Here is a 16764-nt window from a genome sequence, read left to right as displayed (position 1 = left end):
TCTACTAAGGTAGAATGGGAAAGGCCATGGACCTCCTCCCATGCACTCCTGGTTGGAAATCTCTGTGCTAGAGGGAGGGTAACTTCCCTACCTCCCACTTCTCCTTGAAGCTTTCGGTGGCCCTTGGATTTCATAGAATCATAGAGTTGGAAGGGACCTCCTGGGTCATCTAGTCCAAACACCTGCACTATGCAGGACACTCACATCCCAATCGCTAATCTACTGTAACCTGGCACCCCTTTGCCTTTACAGAATCAGCCTCTCCTTCAGATGGCTATCTAGCCTCTGTTTAAAAATTTCCAAAGATGGAGAACCTACCACCTCCCGAGGAAGCCTGTTCCACTGAGAAACCGCTCTGTCAGGAACCTCTTCCGGATGTTTAGACGGAATTTTTTTTGAATTAATTTCAGCCCATTCATTCTGGTCTGTCCCTCTTGGGCCAGAGAGAACAATTCTGCTCCATCCTCCATATAGCACCGTTTTAAATACGGCTATCAGATCCCCTCTCAGTCGTCTCCTCTCTAGGCTAAACAGACCAAGCTTTCCTCATATATCTTGGTCTCCAAACCCCTCACCACCTTTGTTGCTCTCCTGTGGACACGTTCCAGTTTGTCAACATCCCTCTTCAACTGGGGTGCCCAGAACTGAACACAGTACACAAAGTGAGGCTGAACCAGAGCAGAGTAAAACGTTACCATCACCTCCCATGATCTGGACACGATACTCCGTTTGATACAGCCCAAAATCCCATTTGACTTTTTAACCACTGAGTCACACTGCTGACTCATGTTCAATGTATGGTCTACTAAGATCCTTTTTGCACCTGCTACTGCTAAGACAAGTCTCCCCCATCTTATATTGGTGTATTTGGTTTTTCCTACCTAAATTCAGAACTTTACATTTGTCCCTATTGAACTTCATTTTATTCAGTTTAGCCCACTTCTTGAGCATATCAAGATCATCCTGTATTCTGTTGCTGTCTTCAGTTGTGTTTGCTACCCCTCCTAGTTTAGTATCGTCTGCAAATTTAATAAGTATCTCCTCTAATCCTTCATCCAAAACATTTATAAATATGTTGAACAACACAGGCCCCAGGACAGATCCTTGGGGTACTCGTCATTCTTTTCCAAGAGTTATTAACAAGTACCCTCTGTGTACGATTTGTTAATCAGTTATTGATCCACCTGACAGAATTAGGATCCATACCACATTTTACCAACTTGTCAACAAGAATATCATACCTTATCAAAAGCTTTACTGAAATCCAGATAAACTATGTCCACGGCATTCCCCTGATCCAGCAAGATAGTCACTTTCTTAAAAAAAGAGATAAGGTTGGTCTGACGTGACTTGTTCTTGCGAAACCCATGCTGAGTCTTAGAAATCATAGCTCTCAGTTCCAGCTGCTCAAGGACTGATTGTTTGATAATTTGTTCCAAAATTTTGCCAGCTACAGATGTCAAACTGATGGGTCGATAATTACCTGGATCCTCCTTTTTCCCTTTCTTGAAGATGGGGACAACATTTGCCCGGCTCCAATCGTCTGGCACCTCACCTGTTCTCCAAGAAGTGTCAAAAGTAACGGACAGAGATGACATCTGCAAGTTCTTTTAGTAGCCTTGGATCCAGTTCATCTGTCTCCGGAAGACTTTGTTTCATTTTAAAAAACTAGGTGTTTATGGACTGCTCCAACAGTGATCCTAGGCCACCATTCCCGTCCCCCGTGTTGTGTTATGTTTTTGACACATTGATCACTATTTCTCACAAGAGAAGTCCGAGTGTCAGGATCAGCTTCTGCTCTCTGCTATGTTTGATTTCATCGAACCTGAGAGACTCCATCTCCATGCTCTTACTGTCTTTCCCATGTAACTAAATTGCTTATGGCTCTGTAGTATCTCTTTGATTCTCTCCTCCTTTGATCCCTCTGCTTTCACACTGCATAGTCTCCCCACTGTGATACATTGTTGCCAGTGTCCCTGTATACATCTTATCTGTAGCCTGGGGCGCCGGCCTGACCAAGGCCGTGCTAACTCTGGCACCTTGGCAGGAAGCCTGGGATGACACCTGGGTTAGGAGTGACCCCCTCCCCTTGGGAATGGATCTGGTTTCGGCAGGAGAATTGTATTGATAACCGCTTGCATCCCCGATATCGAACAGTCTTGACGTCAGATGTTAAAGTGTTCAGATCTACTTCCAATTAAAGCTTTCTTTTTATAGAAGCCTGATTGTGAGTTTTGTCTGCTCTGATACTTAGGAGAAATAGCAGTTCATCATCTGTTATAATTTCACTTTCTTGTCCTTGCAGTGGTCCCATGGTGTCCCTATTCTTTTTCTTGCTTGAAATATAACTAGAGAAGCCTTTTTTGTTATGTTTAGCATTTCTTGTTAGCCTAAGGTCATATTGAGCTTTAGCTTTACTAATACTCCCCCTTAACACTCCCCCTACAATTTTTGGTTATTTGTTTATACTCATCCTTGGTAATAAGGCCTTCCTTCCATTTCCTAAATCTCTTTTTTATTCCTCAAATCTTTTGACAACTGCTTATGGAGCCAACTTGGCTTCCTTAGGCTTTTCTTCTCAAGGGAATTGTTTGTGATTGAACCTTCGATTTGCAAGGGAATTCTTTCTTCGGATGGGAAACAAGCCAGCTAAATACACTCGTTAAAACAAAAGAAAGATCTTAAGAATTTGTTAAGGAGAGCCCAGCGGGAGATGTTGACAGAATACGGAGATTGACTAACTGATAAGTCCTGATCACCCGAACTCTCGCGAGACACCCTGTCTGTGATCTGTGACTATATGGTGGTGTTGTGGAATTGTTTACAGCAATGGAAAACCTAACTAATGCACAGATGTTTCATTTATTATGCAAGGGCAACTCAGAGATACTGAAAGTAGTCAAAAAGGTTGAGAAGGAAATTCAAGATACCAAGAAAGAGCTCTCAGACAGAATCGACAGTTTGAAGAAAATAGCTGATGAAAACACAACTCTGCTGGCAACACACTAAACGAGAATCCAATGTTTGGAAGTTAATCAACAGGAGCGGGAGAGAGTGGCAGAAGACACATCCGAAGTCCTGGAAGTAGAAACTAAAGCTAGGAACGTAAAAATCAAAGGCGTTTCGGAAGAATTTGGGAAAACAGACCTAAGGAAGGAAATCACCGAAAGCCTGGAAGACTACTTAGAGGAGGAAGAGATTCAGATTGACAAAGTATACAGAGTCTATTCAAAGGCGGCCGCACGCAAGAAGCAACCAAGAGATATCTTTGTGGGCTCTGACAGCAAGGCTGCAAGAAATAATCTATTCAAAAAGCATCAGGAGACGCCGCTGAGTTTGGTGGATCAAGAATCACAAATATTTCAAGACCTACCAGCAGATACATCATGGAAAAGAGCACAATTCCATTTTTTGCGACCATCTGAAGAATGTGACGAACAGTGGAGCAATTACCTGGTTTTTCTTAAGAAAGACAGCAGTAACTTTTAGGTTAGGACTAATATGCGTTGGGAACTGAATATATACTTCTTAAGATAATAACAGACTATACTCTCACATGTATCAACAATTATTTTGCTAGCTGGTTGTTTCTTTTTCTTTTCATCTTTCAGTAAGCGCTTTATATACAATAAAATAAATAAAAATTAAAAAACAAACAAACAAATTACTTGATTAATTATCAGAAGATGTCCATAGTTCTCCATTAGATATAAAGATTAAAGCACAGATAATAATTTGGGTTCACAGAAAAGATGGCTCTGGGAAACACAAAAGCTATATAAACCCAATAAAAGAAATACGATTATTTATAAATTAAATTATATGATCTAAGGCAATATCAAGCCCCCCTTGGGATATAGTTAACATTTATTTAATATTTCCAAATAGGGTAATTGATATGTAGAAATCCAGGACAAGTAAGTTGTTTATTATTGGGAATACCTGTATACGTAACAAAATGAGAATTGTTACAAGAGGAGAAGCAAAGCAGTCTGGAATTCACAACTTGAAGCCCAAAGGACTACTCCTTTGCTATACAGCTAGTATTTTTTCTCAATCACTGCTTTGCACAAATATGTACAATAGTTGCTTTGACATATGTGACCACTGACAACAAAAAGGGGTTTTGTGAATTGTTGCAGGTACACTAATAATTCAATGTACTACTATGAGTGAGGTTGAAGTACCAAGCTTCTTATCCCAAACTTATCTTGATAGTTATCAAGCCCTCAATGTAACTCAACAACTCATCTGTCTAGCACTTTCAACATGACAACCAGATACTAAAAAAGAGTTCTAATCAAAATGCCACACATACAGTTGCTTTTTACACTATCCTCTCAAAAGTAGCTTTACCACCAATAGAATGTTGTACCTTGTGATGGGGAACAACTTCCTGAACTGAAGTCAGCAAACCCTCCAAATGGGTCAGTGGATCCACCTAAAACCAGAAGCAATTAAAAGGCTGTCACCGGAACAGAAATAGCTCCTTCAGTACTGGTTGACAGGAACTGTTCAGAAAAGTTTGTAGCTACTCAGCATATTGCAAGATTTTTAATTTACTGTATGCCAAGCATCAGAATATACTTGATCATGTTATCAGAAGTCCATGGCACCCAGTTAGAGATCTAAAGATAATAAATCCTGCAGTGTGATCTCTCTTTGCAGAGCTTGGTGGATTACATACTGAGCTGTTTGGCAATAATTGTGCCACAGTGATGCATGTAACAACTAATTTGCACATGTGCCCTTAAAATTTCTCAAAATCTGTTAGTGTAAAAGGAGCGACTTTTCTGTGTTGTCATGTCAAAAAACTGGACTTTGAAAGCTGAATATACCAGCTGTTGCAGTAAGTTTCACATGAGTGAACTGTTTTGGTACACACAAGAAATTAAATGACTATTAATCCACATGGGTGACAATGATCCAGTGGTATCTAGTTATTTCAGCAGACATATATAAAAAAATAAAATGCATACTAGATATGGAAGCAGAAGACAGCACACAATGAAAGGGAAATTCTATCAAAACTAGCTTTTCTGACCTAAACCCACTTTATTAGTTGACTCCTTTTAAAGGAGAAATCTAAATGAACTGTTCCTACAAACCTATCAGTTGTACACTAATTCAAAGCAAGAGGATTATTATACACTCACTTCAAGAATAAGTTATAGATGAAGATTCAGAGAACAAAAAACTGTTATAGGACCAAGGGATGCTTGGCCAAAATACCGCACAATAAAGATTAGACCAATTCCAATAGGAACTAGCTTTAGAATACTAAATAGATCCATACTGTAGGAATTCTTTCATTTGCTTATCACATCACCTACAATGAAAAATTTAAAGCCTTCTGCCACATTACTCCTGTGTGATTTTAAGCATAAATATGCCAATGATTAGATTCACAATTTATTATTAGGCTGCACCACTGCATTTTTTATAAGCTTGTTTCCATGCCAAAGCAAAAGTCCCAATGTGCATTTGTAAGCTAACAGTAAATTATTTACGTCAAAACACATCAGTTCTTCCTTATAGTCTATTTTACAAATCATGGCAGAAATCCATGTTGGACACAATTCTGATGAAATAAATGTATCAGATAAAAATGAGAGCTGTTTCACAAGTAACCAAGTTTCCCAAAAAAGTCACTTCTATGTAGGAAGAAGAGTAGGAACACATCTTTATATGACATCTGTGAATGTGCCATTTATCTTAAAAATACAGATCAGGAAACCAAAACAGTTCCTGGACCATGGTGTATACAGGAAAGATCGACCCTTGGGCTGACTTCACAGAAAATACTGTGTGTATTTATTTCCACATAGAGAAACAATTTTTTCTACATGAAGTGAAATGTCCTGGGTGAAACAGTCTCTCTTTAGACTGTCTGGTTATCTTCTACCTGCAATATACTGGTGAGTCATACTGCTGAGAGAAGGTAAAAGAGTTGACTTAGCTACCACAGTTTGTCCTTATAAAATTTCACCTATAAGTAGTTATATCTTTCCAAGGAGTAGCAGCAGCTCAATTATTCTTTTAGTGTTTGCGTACATTATATGGGTTACATCACAGCTGCTTAGCCTGCAGTGCTTAGAAACTAGCCAGGTGGGACTGTAACAGCTGTGTTGCACTCAAACACCACCAGGGACAGCTTCTAACATCTGGTGCCATTTCAGAATTCTCTTATCACTGCAAGACATTCTGCCCCATCTGCTGCTCTCAACTGGGTTAATTAAACTAGAACTATCTCCTTTTTAAATAAATGGCTAGCAATAATAAAAGAAACAGTTCCCCTTCTACTACATGCACACTTTAATATCATTTTCAATATTCAGATACCATATTAAAGATTTCAAATGCTGATATCAGCATCTACATTCAGAATGCACATACTCAATACAGTAAAAATCTCTTGTTCTTTCTATAAGGTGAATGCTTTTATAAAGCATTAGAGACGGATTGGGAATTGATTCCAATTCAACTTGGAATTGATTTTAAATAATTATGGGAAGTTAGTTGGAAATTTATGAAAGAGGTCAACTATATTTCATTTATCCAAATAATCTGAGGACATTCAATACATTTGGCTAATCAGAAGATAACATTCTTTCATAAGCATGCAAACTTGAATCGGAAGCTTCAGAAATTTTTGGGTTTTTAAACATGGATTCAATAGAATTACTAGTTCAGTCAACACAGACAAATTCACCTAATGATCAATTTAAGGGCACATTCCTAAGGCATGCTTGTGAACTCTATATGGCAAGTTCCACACCTGCTTAACTCAGGTTTATCTGCATAGCTGTTTGACCATCATTATAGCTAGATCTCTCTCTCTCTCTCTCTCTCTCTCTCCATCCATCCATCCACCCATCCACCCACCCACCCATCCATCCATCCATCCATCCATGGCGTGCATGTACCAAGCAAAAGCAAATCTACAAAGCCATGGGATTTCAAATGCAGCACTACTAATACTATGCGAACACAACTACCATACAACTAAATTTAATAATAAATAAAAGTCATGGTGTGCAGCTACCTTTTCCAGACAAAGTATGTCACAAAACTGCTGAGTGACAAGAGATCCTGAAGAGGATAGTGCCACCTAAGTCTTGGTAGCAACCTTTGACAATGGATTTGACCCGGGAAACTACAGACCAGTGAGTCTGACCTCGATTGTGGGGAAGATAATGGAGCAGATATTAAAGGGAGCGATCTGCAAACATCTGGAGGACAATTTGGTAATCCAGGGAAGTCAGCATGGATTTGTCTCCAACAAGTCCTGTCACACCAAATGGTTTCCTTTTTTGACCAAGTAACAGGTTTGCTCGATCGTAGAAATTCGGTTGATGTCGCTTACTTGGATTTTAGTAAAGCTTTTGATAAGGTTCCCCATAATGTTCTGATGGATAAATTGAAGGACTGCAATCTGGGTTTTCAGATAGTTAGCTGAATAGGGAATTGGTTAGAGAACCACACTCAAAGAGTTGTTGTCAATGGTGTTTCATCAGACTGGAGGGAGGTGAGTAACGGGGTACCTCAGGGCTCGGTCCGGTACTTTTTAACATATTTATTAATGATCTAGATGAGGGGGTGGAGGGACTACTCATCAAGTATGCAGATGACACCAAATTGGGAGGACTGGCAAATACTCCAGAAGATAGAGATAGGGTTCAACGAGATCTGAACACAAAATATAAATGGGCAAATGAGAACAAGATGCAATTTAATAAAGATAAGTGTAAAGTTCTGCATCTGGGTCAGAAAAATGAAAAGCATGCCTATTGGATGGGGGATACACTTCTAGGTAACACTGTGTGTGAACGAGACCTTGGGGTACTTGTGGATTGTAAACTAAACATGAGCAGGCAGTGTGATGCAGCGGTAAAAAGACAAATGCGATTTTGGGCGGTATCAACAGGGGCATCACATCAAAATCACAAGATATCGTAGTCCCATTGTATACGGTACTGGTCAGACCACACCTGGAGTACTGTGTGCAGTTCTGGAGGCCTCACTTCAAGAAGGACATAGATAAAATTGAAAGGGTACAGAGGAGAGGATGAAGATGATCTGCGGCCAAGGGACCAAGCCCTATTAAGATAGGTTGAGGGACTTGAGAATGTTCAGCCTGGAGAAAAGGAGGTTGAGAGGGGACATGATAGCCCTCTAAGTATTTGAAAGGTTGTCACTTGGAGGAGGGCAGCATGCTGTTTCCGTTGGCTGCAGAGTTAAGGACACGTAGTAATGGGTTTAAACTACAAGTACAACAATATCAGTAAAAGTTTTTTCACAGTCAGAGTAGTTCAGCAGTGGAATAAGCTGCCTAAGGAGGTGGTGAGCTCACCCTCATTGGCAGTCTTCAAGTAAAGGTTGGATATACACTTTTCTTGGATGCTTTAGGATGATCCTGTGTTGAGCACGGGGTCGGACTAGATGGCCTGTATTGCCCCTTCCAGCTCTATGATTCTATGATTATTTGTGATGGCCAGCTGGTAACATGCCTCCTCTCTAAGAGTTCTCCTAAACTGTTTATTTCAGTGTTGGAATCCTAGTTACAGAGATAAGACAATACACAAGGATCAAAGGAATCAAGGTGGACAATACAGAATTTAAAATGAAAAACTATGCAGGTATGGTAAAAAATGGTCTTCATGTCTTCGGGTTTTTTTGGGACTATAAAAAATACTGAATAAATCCCCAAGATTTTTTGGGCCTCTGACACAGTATTTTTGTCAAATAAATATAATATAGACTTGAGAAGAAGAAGGTGTTTTGTGGACGATTTCTTAGCACCTGAAGAAATCTGTTGGAAGTCAGGTGTTTTTGTGGATGATGATTTCTTGGTACCTGAAGAAATCTGTTGGGAGTCAATGAACAATGTTCTAGAGAGTAGCTATTTGACACTGTGTCTATGATCAACTTTTCATAGAATCATAGGGTAGCGATCCCCAACCTGTGGGCCGTGGACTACATGTGGTCCATCGACTAATTGGAGGTGGGCCGTGAAGGACGCCTCCCCCCCCAGCCCTTTACTTCATCCCCCCCGGCCCTTTACAACACACTTCGGGTGTCATTGTCTCCCATCACTCCCAGATGGGACTATCTCTTTGCAGAGAAACAAGCTCAGGGTTCCCATTGATTTGTCATTGTCATGAGTTAAAATTTCCATGAAAATAAAATGTTCCTTATGTTCATTGTTGTGGCGTGTCTGTATCTTATTTTGAAGGGATGTTAAACATTACCGTAGTGATCAGAGAGCGTTAGGGCAGTGGTTGAGAGTAGAGAACTACTCCCCCCCCACCGGGCCTAAGTTTGTCAAGCGTTGAGTGGTCCCCGATGATAAAAAGGTTGGGGACCACTGTCATAGGGAACTCGCTGTGGATGCTTTGAGGGAGGTCAGGGGAGTTTTGAAGTTTTTGTGCAGGGACTGTTTAATCCTTCTGTCACAGGGAACCCTGGTGAAGCCATCCACCTCCACTGGTAAAATAAGAATTGGAGCACAGACTAGTCACAGGATCATCCACAAGTGGTAGTTTGAAGCACTCTGCAACATCTGACACTAGGGTGTAGAAGTTGGAGATGATGGGGTGGTTCAATTTAGGCTTGGCTGGTGATTTCCATTCAGTATGGAACATTGTATCAAACACAGCAAGGAAATGAAACCCAAGGGGAAGCTATTCTGCTTTGGGGAAGGCTCTGGAAGAACCACCAAGTTTGCTTGGATCAGGCATATCCACCTCTTATTGTTAACTGAAGCGCCTAAAATGCACAACACATTTGGAAAGATCTTGAGAAAACTTCCTACAGGAAAAGACAAGTCTGCATGGTGATGATCACAGGCAGTGGGTGAGGAAGAATCGGAACAGTCCGATTCCTCATTATCATGGCCCAAGAGAGAGCTTGGTTCTCTGCTATGTGTGGTAGAATGTCTAATCTCGTTTTGAGATGACTGGGAGAGTGGAGAATCTATTCACCTCCTGATTACATGATACTTGAGGGAGAATTATATCCATATCTACTAGGAGACCGAGCAGTGTCTCTGAAGTTAGAAATAGCTTCTCTCATTTCTCTTTGCATTTCCTGTTTAATCCAGGGCAGAAGATTAGTGTAAGTGTTGTGCCCTGAGAGGCCCAAAGTGGGGCTCCTGCCAGGTTGGACCTTTGTTGGGAGCCATGTGGGAGCCTGGGAAGGAAAGGAGGGGAGTTTGACACTAAAGGCTACACTTTTCTTTGCTTTTTAAATACAGATTTTATTTTTATCTGTCAGGATCAGCTCCCTGCTCTCTGCCATGGTTGGCTCAGGCTGACCAGAGACCAGAGAGAGAGAGGCTGACCAGAGAGACTAAATATCCAAACGGCAGGACCTTGTCATCATGGTGTGACTTCAATTTCCCAGATGTGTGCTGGGAAACAAACTCTGCGAAACGTCCTCAGTCATGCAACTTTCTGACCTGCCTGGCTGACAATTTCATTTATCAAATGGTAGATGAACCCACAAGAGGTTCAGCCATACTGGACTTAATACTGACCAACAGGCAAGAGTTGGTGGATGAGGTGAAGGAGGTGGGGACCCTAGGGGGAAGTGACCATGTCCTCATAGAATTCCTTTTGAGATGGGGAGCCAAGGAAGCTTGTAGCCAGACGCGGATGTTGGATTTTCGTAGGGCAAACTTTAATAAACTCAGAGACATGATGAGTGTCATACCATGGACGAGAATGCTGGAAGGGAAGGGAGCATGTGAAGGGTGGGCGCTACTCAAACAAGAGCTATTGCATGCTCAATCAATTATTCCAGAAATACGAAAACACTGCAGGAGCTCTAAGAAGCCTATTTGGATGAACAGAGAACTTCAAGAGGAACTAAGAAAGAAAAGGAAAATGTTCAGGAAATGGAGGAAAGGACAGATCTCTAAAGAAGAGTACCTATAGGTTACTAGGCACTGTAGATCAATCATCAGAAAGGCCAAAGCTGAGAGTGAGCTAAGATTGGCCAGGGAAGCCCATTGTAACAAGAAAAGATTTTTCAGTTACGTGAGGAGCAAACGTAAAGTAAAAGAGGCAATAGGCCTACTGTTGGGTGCAGATGGACAAACTCTAACGAAAGATGCAGAGAAAGCAGAAAGGCTTAGTGCCTATTTTACATCTGTTTTTTCCCACAGGTCAAAGTGTTTAGGCACATCTAGAGATGGCCGTAGCCAAAGGATAGTGTCTGGGTGGCAGGTTAACATGGATAGAGAGGTTGTCGAGAGGCATTTAGCTGCACTGGATGAGTTCAAATCCCCTGGTCCAGATGAAATGCACCCGAGAGTACTCAAAGAACTTTCCAGAGAACTTGCACAGCCCTTGTCCATCATCTTCGGAACCTCTTTAAGGACTGGAGATGTCCCGGAGGACTGGAAAAGAGCAAACGTTATTCCGATCTTCAAAAAAGGGAGGAAGGATGACCCGGGAAACTACAGACCAGTGAGTCTGACCTCTGTTGTGGGGAAGATAATGGAGCAGATATTAAAGGGAGCGATCTGCAAACATCTGGAGGACAATTTGGTGATCCAAGGAAGTCAGCATGGATTTGTCTCCAACAGGTCCTGCCAGACCAACCTAGTTTCCTTTTTTGACCAAGTAACAGGTTTGCTGGATCGGGAAAATTTGGTTGATGTCATTTACTTGGATTTTAGTAAAGCTTTTGACAAGGTTCCCGATGATGTTCTGATGGATAAGTTGAAGGACTGCAATCTGGATTTTCAGATCGTTAGGTGGATAGGGAATTGGTTAGAGAACCGCACTCAAAGAGTTGTTGTCAATGGTGTTTCATCAGACTGGAGAAAGGTGAGTAGCGGGGTACCTCAGGGTTCGGTGCTCGGCCCGGTACTTTTTAACATATTTATTAATGATCTAGATGAGGGGGTGGAGGGACTACTCATCAAGTTTGCAGATGACACCAAATTGGGAGGACTGGCAAATACTCCGAAAGATAGAGACAGAGTTCAACGAGATCTGAACACAATGGAAAAATGGGCAAATGAGAACAAGATGCAATTTAATGGGCAAATGAGAACAAGATGCAATTTAATAAAGATAAGTGTAAAGTTCTGCATCTGGGTCAGAAAAATGAAAAGCATGCCTACTGGATGGGGGATACACTTCTAGGTAGCACTGTGTGTGAACGAGACCTTGGGGTACTTGTGGATTGTAAACTAAACATGAGCAGGCAGTGTGATGCAGCGGTAAAAAAGGCAAATGCCATTTTGGGCTGTATCAACAGGGACATCACATCAAAATCACAAGATGTCATAGTCCCATTGTATACGGCACTGGTCAGACCACACCTGGAGTACTGTGTGCAGTTCTGGAGGCCTCACTTCAAGAAGGACATCGACAAAATTGAAAGGGTACAGAGGAGAGCGACGAAGATGATCTGGGGCCAAGGGACCAAGCCCTATGAAGATTGGTTGAGGGACTTGGGAATGTTCAGCCTGGAGAAAAGGAGGTTGAGAGGGGACATGATATCCCTCTTTAAGTATTTGAAAGGTTGTCACTTGGAGGAGGGCAGGATGCTGTTTCTGCTGGCTGCAGAGGAGAGGACACGCAGTAATGGGTTTAAACTTCAAGTACAACGATATAGGCTAGATATCAGGAAAAGGTTTTTCACAGTCAGAGTAGTTCAGCGGTGGAATAGGCTGCCTAAGGATGTGGTGAGCGCCCCCTCACTGGAAGTCTTCAAGCAAAGGTTAGATACACACTTTTCTTGGATGCTTTAGGATGCTTAGGGCTAATCCTGCGTTGAGCAGGGGGTTGGACTAGATGGCCTGTATGGCCCCTTCCAACTCTATGATTCTATGATTCTATGACTCCATCTTTGTGTGTGTGTAACCTCTTTTGCCTTATGGCTCTGTAGCAACTCTTGGAACCTCTGCTCCTTTTGATGGCCCTGAGCTTTTTCTCACTGCATTCTCCCCTGCTGTGATACTATGTTGCAAGTACCACTGTAAACATCTTACCTACAAAGAGAGGCGCCAATTCGACCAAGGCCGTGGAGCCAGGGAGGGTCTGGCAGGAAGCCCGGGATGGCACCTAGTGTGTGTGTGTGTGTGTGTGGGGGTAATATTCCTCCCGGGGAACTGGAGACCGTTTGGGCGGGAGAATTGTATTTGCTTTTCCTATATCGAACAGTCTTGACTTCAGATGTTAGCGTGATCAGAACTACTTCCAATTAAAGCTTTCTATTAAACCAGAAGCCTTGTTGTGAGTCTGTCTGCCCCTTTGACATTATCATACCAAAGAAAAGGTTAACAGAAAAAGAAAGTTACAAAAGGCTCATACAACAGTTCCAACAGTCTTGGAAGCTTCTGGTAGTCTTCTGTTGATTAAATTAGTTAACTTTGCCATTATTGCAAGTTCTCTGATTTTTCTGATCCATGAGTCCTAAGGCTATACTATTCTGAGGAACGGAATCAGAAAGGCCTGCCTGCACTGCCTACTTTCTCTAATTCAATCTAAACCTCTAAGGCCTTACGCTGTCTGGGACATGCATACTTGAGGAACTGCTGCTCAGCGTATGTCTCCCCCATAGAGTATTGCTGCAAATTCCAACCTGCTGGGTCCCGGCCCCAAAGCAGTACAATTTGTCTCAATCCAGACTAATAGGATGAATTTCCAGCTGAGATCCTGGCCCTATCGGAGCTGACAAAATTTCTAAGGGCCTGCAAGACAGCACTCTTTCATTAGGCATGTGGTTGAAGTCAACACAAGCACATTAAAAAGCCCCCTTTCCTCCATCTGAAAACTGGTTACAATATCAATGCCAAAATTACTTTGACTTATATGGCCAGAACTGGAGCACAAAATTGGGCTCATAGTTCAACATTTTAAATTGCTGTTTATAAATATTTTATATCTACTTTGTATGTTTTTATTGGTTAGTCTCCTTGAGCCTGTTGCCAGAGAGGGGCAGCCAATAAATCTTAACAACTTTTTCATCACAATGTACATTACACAACTATCACACACTACACAACTATTCAGACATCTGCTATGTGGTTGATTATTCTGCAATTGCTATTCTACTGATACAAAAATGTCTGAATAGAATACCTTTAATATTTCATACCAGCTGCCCTGATTAGGCTGTTCATTTACCAAACCAGCACTTCAAAGTATGTGGAATAAAAATAAAACTTGGAACTAAGTGTAGCAGCAGTAGTTTCATCAGGTAGTCTACAATACATCAAATGAATTGAATGGTAATATCAAAGATGCCAAGAGGCTTATTTTTTGCCACATGTTAATTCAAGAGTCATGACAACGATGACAATAGAAGTGTTGAGTTCATTTTTACCATATACATTAGATGTGACTTGTGCATGAAAGTCAACCATTTCTAATGTTGCTTCTCTCTTAATACGTAACATGAGAAGTGCTGAAGCCTGACTGGATTACACTTTTAGAATTATGAATAACAATGAGTTCTGTCCACTGCATTTTATGACACAGTAACTTAGCTGTGAATCTTTCTGAAGTGTTATGGTTATTGTTAATCTATATAATCTTAACACCGCCCGTGGCGCCACGGGCACCACGGACTAAATAAAACGGTAAGGCGTTCTGAGGCGGGATGTGTCCGGGATGAGGAAGGCTGCCAGGGGCTCCGTTGCCTAATGGCCGCCGACAAACACAACCCGCCGAGGAGCCGCCGCCCGCCTCCTCTTTCAGGTAGCCTTCTGACCCTCACTCTGGCCCCCGCCTGCTAGCGCCAATTGTATTCTTTATACAATGGGCTTTTTTACTAGTAATCTATATAATATGGTTATTTGCTTGAGATTCTATAAGTACATGCACAACTTAATATTTAAGTGACTCATATAATTTTCCATAGCTTCATAACAATCCAATTTTTCAATTACTCCAATATTAAGAATTACAGACTTGTGGCTAAAGCAGTTTCTCAGAATTAAATGTTATTTACCTGACTGATCAGCACCATCAAACAAAAGATCAACCAGGTCATTAGATGATTTGCTACCAGGAACCTGCAGACAAACATAAGCAAAACCGATAAGAAATATGAGTGAGATTAAAGGCCTGAAATAAAATAATTTGGTGTATCTATGGAAAAGCAAATACAGACAAGAAGGACGGTTTGTAGTGCCTACAATCAAAAATAGAGAAAAACCTATCCCAAGGCTACTACTAATATTTTCAAAATTTATACAAAATAAAGTAAAGTAAAAAGTCCCTTCCTTTTATGTTGTTTTATTGCAGGATCCGACCAGAAGGGTTTAATATGTAAATACCTCTCACTTGTAAGTAAACCGGTATCTCAATATCTGAAAAGAATATAATCCTAAAATCATTAAATGTTCTATCTCATAATAGAATGCTCCTAAATCTTGTATATATATTATCTCTATTACCCTACTCAATTGTTTAAAGTACCATATACTCCGTATATGTTCTGACGGATAAACTGAAGGACTGCAATCTGGATTTTCAAGATAGGTGGATAGGGAATTGGTTAGAGAACCGCACTCAAAGAGTTGTTGTCAATGGTGTTTCATCAGACTGAAGGGAGGTGAGTAGCGGGGTACCTCAGGGCTCAGGGCTCAGTCCGGTACTTTTTAACATATTTATTAATGATCTAGATGAGGGGATGGAGGGACTACTCATCAAGTTTGCAGATGACACCAAATTGGGAGGACCGGCAAATACTCCAGAAGACAGAGACAGAGTTCAAAGAGATCTGAACACAATGGAAAAATGGGCAAATGAGAACAAGATGCTATTTAATAAAGATAAGTGTAAATTTTTGCATCTGGGTCAGAAAAATGAAAAGCATTGTGGTCACACCCCAGTTCCCCAAAGCCAAGTCCGCAGACTTTAGAGAACAGGGTTGCACACGAGAAGACAAAACAGTTACAAAACCCAAGAAGGCAGATAGTCTATCCTCCTTGGTTGGTAGTCTGCCACCACCTCTGAATGGGTCCCTAGGCTTCCAAGACCCAGAGGCAGTCTTGAAGCCTATCAGGGAATTACCAGGGAGCTTGACCCTGTCCACGGACAAGTCCCACAATCAAAAGGCTTAGTTGGTAGTATGGCACAAGTTAGGCAGGCTAGGCTTCCTCTTAGCTTGTCTCAGAATCAAATAACAAAGTTCTAAAAAATAAGTTGATATTTATTAGGGTGCACACATATAATTATATACTGGCAGTGAGAAAACAAAAATGTTATACAGTATATCGGGCTAACACATGATACCAGAATGGCAGGATGACAAGACAGAATTTCAAAGTTGCAGGTTCACAAGGCACAGACTCCCAAAATCTGAACAATAGGATGTTACAATAGAAAACCTTTATGGCTGATTCCCACGTGGGATCTTGGGCACAAAAATCAATTGTATCCAAATTAACTATTTATTAATTAACCAATAGGGTTACTAATGTCAAGTTAGATGAGCCAATCCTGAATCAGATGATATAATGTCAACCCATCTCACTCAAGGCCCATTTCTCACAACAAGTTAATTGGGAACAACTGAAACCAATTGTATATCATAGTGTGAAGCTTCTCAAGGGCACAGGTGCAACTAATTGGCACTACATTCCTACACTATGAGAGCAAAGACTTTCTCAAAAGGCCCACTAAAGATATTGCAGGGCCGAAGCCTGAACCAAAGTTTCAGGAACAAAACTTTTAAGCTACTATTTCACTATAAGCATACCTACTGGATGGGGGATACGCTTCTAGGTAACACTGTATG

General features: G+C 41.2%; 1 protein-coding gene across 2 annotated transcripts in view; it reads right to left on the bottom strand.

Moving 5' to 3' along the window:
• The window catches only part of CLINT1 (clathrin interactor 1), a 107901-nt gene that overhangs the window by 16939 nt on the left and 74198 nt on the right, over positions 1-16764 (bottom strand). Inside the window, exons 8-9 of one of the 2 annotated variants that reach the window (XM_077326395.1) lie at positions 14971-15034; positions 4376-4441 (exon numbers count right to left, since the gene is read on the bottom strand). In XM_077326395.1, coding sequence (XP_077182510.1) covers positions 4376-4441; positions 14971-15034 — 130 coding nt within the window. The remainder of the gene's footprint in view (positions 1-4375; positions 4442-14970; positions 15035-16764) is intronic. The other variant, XM_077326396.1, reaches the window with a different exon arrangement.

The sequence above is a fragment of the Paroedura picta genome, chromosome 3, assembly GCF_049243985.1.
Source record: "Paroedura picta isolate Pp20150507F chromosome 3, Ppicta_v3.0, whole genome shotgun sequence".
Taxonomy (NCBI): Eukaryota; Metazoa; Chordata; class Lepidosauria; order Squamata; family Gekkonidae; genus Paroedura; species Paroedura picta.
This window is presented reverse-complemented; position numbering and strand designations above follow the sequence as displayed.